Source organism: Equus asinus, chromosome 8, assembly GCF_041296235.1.
Source record: "Equus asinus isolate D_3611 breed Donkey chromosome 8, EquAss-T2T_v2, whole genome shotgun sequence".
Taxonomy (NCBI): Eukaryota; Metazoa; Chordata; class Mammalia; order Perissodactyla; family Equidae; genus Equus; species Equus asinus.
The window spans coordinates 14,461,159-14,469,480 of NC_091797.1; the positions used below are offsets into that span (position 1 = coordinate 14,461,159).

At 42.0% G+C, this 8,322-nt stretch overlaps 1 protein-coding gene across 1 annotated transcript; it reads left to right on the top strand.

Moving 5' to 3' along the window:
- The first annotated feature begins 1,110 nt into the window (after positions 1-1,110).
- Positions 1,111-8,095, top strand: IL17F (interleukin 17F). Its single transcript, XM_070516825.1, has 3 exons — positions 1,111-1,231; positions 5,662-5,858; positions 7,033-8,095. Exons 1-3 carry the CDS (start codon positions 1,199-1,201, stop codon positions 7,271-7,273), a joined length of 471 nt encoding a protein of 156 aa, XP_070372926.1. The 5' UTR covers positions 1,111-1,198; the 3' UTR covers positions 7,274-8,095.
- The last annotated feature ends 227 nt before the right edge of the window (positions 8,096-8,322 follow it).

Sequence of the window (8,322 nt, forward strand, 5' to 3'; positions counted from 1 at the left end):
ACATGGCACCGCTCATCAAACCACGCTGAGGCGGTGTCCCACATGCCACAACTAGAAGGACCCACAACCAAGAATATGCAACTATGTACTGGGGGGCTTTGGGGAGAAAAAGGAAAAAAAAATAAAATCTTTAAAAAAAAAAAGTCTTTGCCAATTTGATAGGCTAAATATGATATCCTATTTTAATCTGCATTACTTTGATTATTCTTGAAGTTAAACTATTTTTTCATAAATATATTATCTATTTTTATTTCTTCTAATGTAAACTATTTTCTTTGCCTGTTTTTCTTTTTTTTAATTGATGTATAATTGACATATAACATTATATTAGTTTCAGGTGTACAACAATGTTTCGATATTTGTATATACTACAAAATGATCACAATAAATCTAGTTAACATCCATGTATAATTTTACCTGATCTTAAAGGAGATAAAAAAGCTGCTGAACAATTTAAAGGTTCTATTTGCTAATTAATTTTGGTCAAAAAAAAGCATCCTTAATCAGAGACAGCCAAGATAATGGTTATTTATATGTTGTACGAATAATGAGTATTTATTTAAGCATCAATAGGATTTTAAACATGGGGTTAAGACAGAATTACTTCAGGGAGATCACGAAACTAGCTGGGGGTATAATTTCTGAATGTCTCACCAATGTCATTCATTTCTTTGGTTTTGTTTACTCATTCATACAATGGAACTAAAGACAGTCCTCTCATTTAATACCAAGGCTCTTCTAAGGAGGACTTAAATCACGGTTCATGTTGCATGACTGGAAAGTAGAACGCACAGTGCGTGACAAGAGTTGCTAGCCATTTGTGGAAGAACGTAGAAGGTCATGACGGTAATCTATAACTTGGTTCATCTCTGTAGTAAGTTAGTGAAGAGTTTTTCTGTAATTTGAGGGCAACGGGGGTGGAAGTAGGGTAGGAGAAAAGGAAGATTTGGTCTTTTTTCCGTCAACCTTTTTTAGGGTCTTCCTTTGATTCCCCTTCAGGAAGTGGAATAGGAAAAAAAAAAAACTACGTTCGTCAGTAACTCTGGGGCAACCACAACTTAGACAGTAAGCAGGTCAATTGAAACAAGGGCAGTGATTGCTATAAAATGACAGGTACTCTCCCTGATACAGCACAGCAAACACAGGGCAACACACACACAGAAAGAGCTTCCTGCACAAAGCAGGCAGCCAGAGCAGAATGACAATGACCATCCTGCAGAACACAGCCATGGTGAGTAGTAACAATAATTCCTGTTTAGGTCTGGGCATCACGAGGATTTCAGAAAAGCAGATTTCTAAGGGATTAGGCTTGTTTGGGATTTTTTTGGGGGTCACTTCTTTGAAAAACAGAGCTGACTTTAATTTTGACCCCTGTCTGGTGGAGGAAAAGAACAAATGACTTGAAATTATGATGGGGTGTAAAACATGGCTCTTCACCTGATGGCTTTTCCATAGTTGGTGTCAGTTGTGCAGCTCTTGGTGTGACAAGCTGGACATGATCACTCCCGGGGCCACCATTATAGAATGAGGTTGGCGTAAAACTCTTATCTCATGTGGGGGCTTAGGCAGCCTTTTAGGATATGTACATATATATTTTAACTAAGAAAGCTGGAACCCCAAAAGGTTTAATGATTCCCCAAGACTACGGGTGGACAAGGAGTACCCTGGATAAGGAAAGGGAAACCAGCCAGTGACGAACTTTGGACAGCTCCTAGAGGAGGAAAATTTGCCGTGTCTCAGCTGTCTGATTATTTTTGCATTGTCTTGTTCCTCTTGGAGGAGAGTGAGAGGTTAGAGTGATGGAAATCTACCTCCCCTGGGTCTAGAATCTCGCCTGGCAGGAGTCAGGTGAGACCTGGGAAGAATTTAATATAGAGGAGCATGAAAAAAGGGCTTGGCAAATCACTCACCATATTATTGGCTTAAATAACTCCTCTTTTTTATTTCATTTACAAGCCATGCAACTTAAAAGAGCTTGGATTGCATAAAATGTCATGGCATGTGGTGATGATAATACTATGTTGTATTTATATACTGCTTTAGAGATGGCAAGAAATGCAACAAAGTGCAGTATTTAGGGGGTATAGACTTTGGAGTCAGACAGGCCTGGCTCTACCACTTACTAAGTGTGGGATTTGGGATAAGTTACTTAACTGTTCTGTGTATTATCATTCCTATTATCTGTATAGGGGAATAATAATGGCATCCTCTTCATGGGGTTTTTGGGGGGATTAACTGACATCATTGAGAATGACTAAATCTGTACTCTGGAATAGCACGTCTACACATGATAGTTTATAGTAACCTGGCCATTTTAATATAACAACCAATAAGGATAGAGAAAGCATTCAATGTGTTAAATATTAGTGCTAATAATATTATTATTTTTACTTCTGAGACTCTAGTCAACCCAGTGAAGTAGACTGGGTCTACTTTCCCCATTACTCAGATGAACAACAGCTCAGTGAAGGGATTTAAGTCATCAGGTACGCACAAGAACTGGGACGTGAGGGTATTCTTCTCCTTGATGGGTTCAGAGGCAAGGTTTCTGAATTTAAAGCCACTGTGTCCAAAAAAATCTATTGGATAGCTTTGTGCTCTAAAGCCACTTCTATTTCTGGTTTCTTTGAAGAAATCTGTTGGACCATCAGCAAGAAACATGATACTGCGAAGGACATTAGACTAGGATTGAGCCACAACTAGAAGGACCCACAACAAAGAATATACAACTATGTGCCTGGGGGGCTTTGGGGAGAAAAAGGAAAAAAATAAAATCTTAGAATAGGATTGGAACTTGGGCAGGGTTGGCAGATAGGACATACTCAATAAGCAGTTGAGGCAAATTCTTGTGGACTTAGGAGCTGGCAGGTTCTGGAGCACATTCCTACGTGGGAGTGAGCACAAATCACAGCTGCGAGAGACAAAGGTTCAGGTGGTCTCTGAGGGGCTCACAGTAGAGTGAAGTGCACAGTTGGGCTGACATGTTGGTGTCCTGATACCACGCACCTTCAGCTGGTGCATTCTCTTGCCTGTTTCCTATTTTACAGATTGGAAGTGATATCTATTTATCTGCCTCAGAGTGGCATAAAAGAATTCAAGTCTATAAAATACTCTGAACCCCTTAGAGAAGAAGTGCTGTGTATATTATTCTTAAGAACCAGCAGGAGCCTTATGAGAGCCCCTGCTCTGTATTGCATAAGCACTAAAATCTACAGTTTCAGATCAACAGCTTTGTGGAGCAAACTAGAGCAATTTGCAGACCATCTGATTTCCTAATGAAGGCCCATGTGACCTATAACACCCATGCGATTCTGACACAGCTGTCACCTTGCTGAAAATGCTTGGCTCCTTAGTGGGACAAAGCTAAGATTAAACACTGTAAGTGGCTACATGTTTATAACAGTGATAATGATCTTCAGTAGCAGTAGCACTGACCACCGACGCCGAGGTGCAAGTCCCCAGGCTGGCAGCAACAGCCTGGTAAAGCCACTCACGTTATTTGTTGCCTCTCGGACACAATTCACCTGTCTAATTGGGATAATTAATAGTAGCTCTACCTACGCCACGGGGTAGTTGTGAGGCTCCAGTGCTTAAAGAGATGTGAAGTGTTTTCTAAAATGCTCAAAGAATATAAGCGAATATAATAATGACTTGTTAGAAGCACGATAATTATTGCTAAATCATGTAACACCAGGGTACAGTTACTCTAAAGCTTTGATGATGAAAATTAGAAACGATTCAGTGAATATGATAATACAGAAGAGGAAAAAGAAAACAGAGGAAGAATCTACTTAAGAAACCTAAGGAAGTCATTGACAGGCTTGGGACACTATCTAAGGACCCCCTTGTCTAAGTAGGCATCTTTTCACTTTGTGAAACTTCATAGCACTTTGTCTAGATAGAAGGTGCATGAGGGCAAATTCCACATCTTTCCTGTCCACTGTGTATCATCAGCACAATGTCTATTTGATAGTCACCTGTATTGAATATTTACCATGTGCTGGCAGTGCCCTTCATGCTTTATATGGATCCTATCACTTAATCTTCACATTTTCTGGTGGCGGAAGCTGAGTTGCAAGTAGTAAGAGTCTGAGAACTGAGTTACGGACACAGGACATCTGACTCCAGAGCCCGTGTCCTGAATCACCACACTGTAGAGACAAGAAAGAATTGTTGAATGAATGAATGATTGTGGGAGATGAAGGTTGATGACTGCTGATTATCTAAAGGCAAATCAGCCTTATTCGTGTTTATCTGGGTCAATCTTGCTTTCAACTTCTTTTCAGCATCAGCTACCCTGGTAGCAAGTTGACACCATGACCTTTTTGCTTGCTCTTATCATTTCTTGCCTTCAATATCTGCAAAATATACAAAGGAGATCTTTTAAATCAACGTGTCTAACCACCCTCCCTATCTTAACTTGCGGAAGGTGTGACCTGGACAACATGAAGCCAGAGAATGAATGCAGCTCAGCTTCAGCTCTTGCTATGCATCACGTTGAACGTTGGGATGAGCCTTGTCCACCCCCTGTAAGGGTCAGTGATGATGGGGTGAGCAAAGCACGGTTGTGACAAAGGGAAGCTGGAGAGATTTTTAGCTCTTCTTTTATTTTAGTTAGGTCTTCACAGAGCACTTTCTTTCTTTGTGCATTCTTGTAATGCCAGATAAACTGATGTTTCAATGTAAGTATAAAAAATATGTTCCTGACCTAAAAGGAAATAGTTTCCCTGTTCTCTCGTTGTGCATCATTAGTGTCCCTGCTTCTTTCAATTAGCATGGATAATTGGAACTTTGCCGTAGCTGGTTTTGCATAGTGTTTTCCATAATTCATTGAGCTTACCTACACTGTTAATTGAACTGTATTGTTTTGTTCATTCATTCAATCACCTGCTCTGTCATTCATCCAGAAAGTGTTCATGGAACGTCAATTCTATGACATGTTTTCCTGCACGAACTTACCATCTAATAGGTGCAGATCTGCTAGGAAAACAGATAGTACATTCTCCAGACAATAAAGAAGTATTACTTCAGTGCTAGATGGTAGAAGCTTTATGATTTAAGGATAATTATCATACTACTAATTGAACTACTTTGGGGACATTTCCTGGAGGAGACCACATCTGAGTGGGCCCTTGACGGAAGGGTGGGATTGGATAGATGGAGGTGGGGCAGTGTATTCTGGGAGGAAGGATTTTGTGAGGATTCATGGGATATGAGGTTGGAAATAAAAACAAGAGCTATCCTTCATTAAGCCTCTATTTTTGTTAAACAGATTTATAGGTGCTTTACATAGAACATTTCATTTAATCTTGTGAATATTTTTATAAGGCAAGTATTATAATCTGGTTGGAAAGAAGAGAAACCAGAGGCTCAGGGAGGAGGCCAGGTCAAGATTTAAACCGAGTTCCAGATCCTGCTGTCTTTCGGAGCTCTCTGACTGTGGAGAGCTCAATCCCCAGGCTGACGCGTTTCCTTCTCAGCTGGCACCCTGATATCTCCATGTGTGACTGTTCCCATTTCCAGGTGAGGATCTGAGGTTCAAAGAGAAGCCCTGATCCCAGGAAAGACCGGGAATGTTGAGCTCAGCTGAAGCACGGGATGTCTCTCGCCAGCAAGTGACGCCAGAGTCGCTAACCAGCTTCAACCTCCTCTCTCTTCCAGGTCAAGTCCCTGCTGCTGTTGATATTGGGGCTCGCCCTGCTGAAGGAGGTGGCAGCTAGGACAAACCCCAAGGCAGTCTCTTGCCCTCCTCTGGAGGAGGATTTTGTGAGGGTTGACATTCGCATCTTTAGTCAAAACAAGGGTATTTCCAGCTTACATGACATCCATAACCGCTCCAGCTCCCCCTGGGTTTACACGTAAGTGCAAAGGAGATGGATCTTCACATTTGAAAAACATGTTATTTTATTCTAATCATAAAGTAGGAAATTTAGACAATATAGAAAAAATGCAAGCACTCACATCTGCTCTTAAAAACAGAGATCTCACTATACCTGGGAGATCACATTTTTCTTGCTTTTTGGGCTAGGTCCTCCTCTGTGGTTGAAGGTCCTGCTATGCTGCTTCCAACTTCTCGTTGACCCTCTGCCTTTTCCTGCTTCATGCAGCTCTAGATTGGAATTTGTAAACTTTGTGTGTTGGAAGAGAGGGCTCTTTAAAGCAGCCCACATAATTATTTCTTTATGGGGATAAGCGAGAACCAGAAAAGTCAGTTTAGAGAGATCTGCTCAGATTAGACTTCAAGGAGTGGGGAGGGGGGCAGAGTGGAGGGGAAAGGCCAGTTTGCGAAGTGGGAAGCGAGGTGGCGGGGTTCAGGGTACAGTCTTGTGATTTTGTCTTATGTGTAGGTCCTTGGAATACGAAGTACTCATCTATATGCTCCAAAGACAAGTATGAAAATAGATTCCAGGGACAATTAAAAGTGCCTCTGTGGCTGCTTGCATTGCTTCCCAAGTGAAGGAAGCGTGTGTGGTGTCAAGTTGGCTGGATTGGCTTTGCTGCCTTTATGTTTCCTGGCGGAGGGGGCTATGCAGGGAGAAACTGAGAGAAGGTGCTGGATTCATAAAGCTCTGGGGCTTTGTTTTTCTTTTGCAAGCAGCAGGCTTTGTAGACCGTATCCTGAGAGATCTACTAGCGATGTTTAATCTTTAAGTAAAGGATGAATAATAATTATAGTAATAACAATGTAAAGTAAAAGAAACTAAAAGATCTAACACTTATTGAATACCAGCATTTTATGGTGTGGAGTTTCACATGCATTTGTGTCACTCACTGAGTGTTACCAACAATCCCGTGAGAGAGGTATACAAGAATCCTCATTTTATAGTTGAGGAAAACTGAGGCTTAGGGAGTTCAGCGCCTGCCAGAGGGCGGTCTGTAAATCCAGGCTGTCTGCTCCAGAGTCTGTGTGGCAGCCCTGAGGTCCTCAGAACCGCCTCCCAGCATGGGAGCACCCCGGGCTGCAGGGCTCTCATCCTTGGTCCCTCTTCCACTCCCTGTCTCACCATCTTCTTTTGCCTGTTCTTCCTGCAGCGTCTCCCGGGACCCCAACCGGTTCCCCTCCGAGATTGCAGAGGCCCATTGCAGGTACTTGGGCTGCATCGACGCCCAGGGGAGGGAAGACCATTCCAGGAACTCCGTGCCCATCCAGCAGGAGTTCCTGGTCCTCCAGAGGGAGTCCAAGGGCTGTCCTGGCTCCTTCCGGCTGGAGAAGGTGCGGATGACTGTTGGCTGCACCTGCGTCACCCCCATGGTTCGCGAAATAAATGCCTGAGTGCTGCGCATCCACTCGACTGAAGAAGCTGTAGACACGCCGCTCTTTACCTAGCACTCTGCAACAGTCCGGTGTGGTCCCCAGTTCTCTCTGTTTCGTAGGACTCTTGATAAGATTTGCTTGGAATTCTCAAAGCTCTGTATTAGAGATAGCGTTAGCTTCCCAGGGCACTTCAGAATCCTAATATAGTCCTGTGATGCTCCCACGTCCCAACCCCCTGGAGAACGGGGGAGGAGAACGGAGGAGCCCTTGGCCCACCCCGTTTATGTGCTCTGATGACCATCTCCTAGCCGTGCAGTCACTGTGCTGCACAGCCATTCCCTGGTAGCTCTGTTGGTAAAATGGGCCTCTGTTCCATGTGCATGAAAATGCCGGAAATATGACCACAATTTAGGAGTGGGTTGTGCACGATAGGGTGGGCTGGGAAGGATGGGGATGAGAATCTAGTACATATGTCTATTAATCATTCACTAAATGTACATGAGTTTGGCTTGATATTTATATTTGGAAGGAAATTGTGAATATATTTATGATGCATTAATTATATAAAATTTCAGGAGAAAAATTAAAAAGCAAGGGCTAATATAGTAAAATATTAATGATTGAAAAATACTTGTGTTCATTTCTAGTTTCAGCTTGTACTCATAGACCTTGTAGCTTTAAGGATTTTGAAATTCTATATACCTGTCATTTGTTTTCCATATTTTGTCAGCGGAGTGCCAGTATTAGAGTTATCTCCTTACTATTATTTTTGTGTATGTGTGTGGTCTTGGTGATATTAATTTTTTCCCAGCTTTATTGAGATATAATCAATAAATAACATGGTATAAACTTAAGGTGTACAATGTGGTGATTTGATACACGTATATGTTGAGGAATGAGTATCACAACAAGGTTAGTTAACACATCCATCCCTCCACACAGTTACCTTTTTTTCTTTTTGTGGTGAGAACATTTAGGATCTACTCTCCTAGTAACTTTCAAGTATAAAATACAGTATTGTTAACTATAATCACCATGCTGTACACCAGAGCCCCAGAACTTATTCA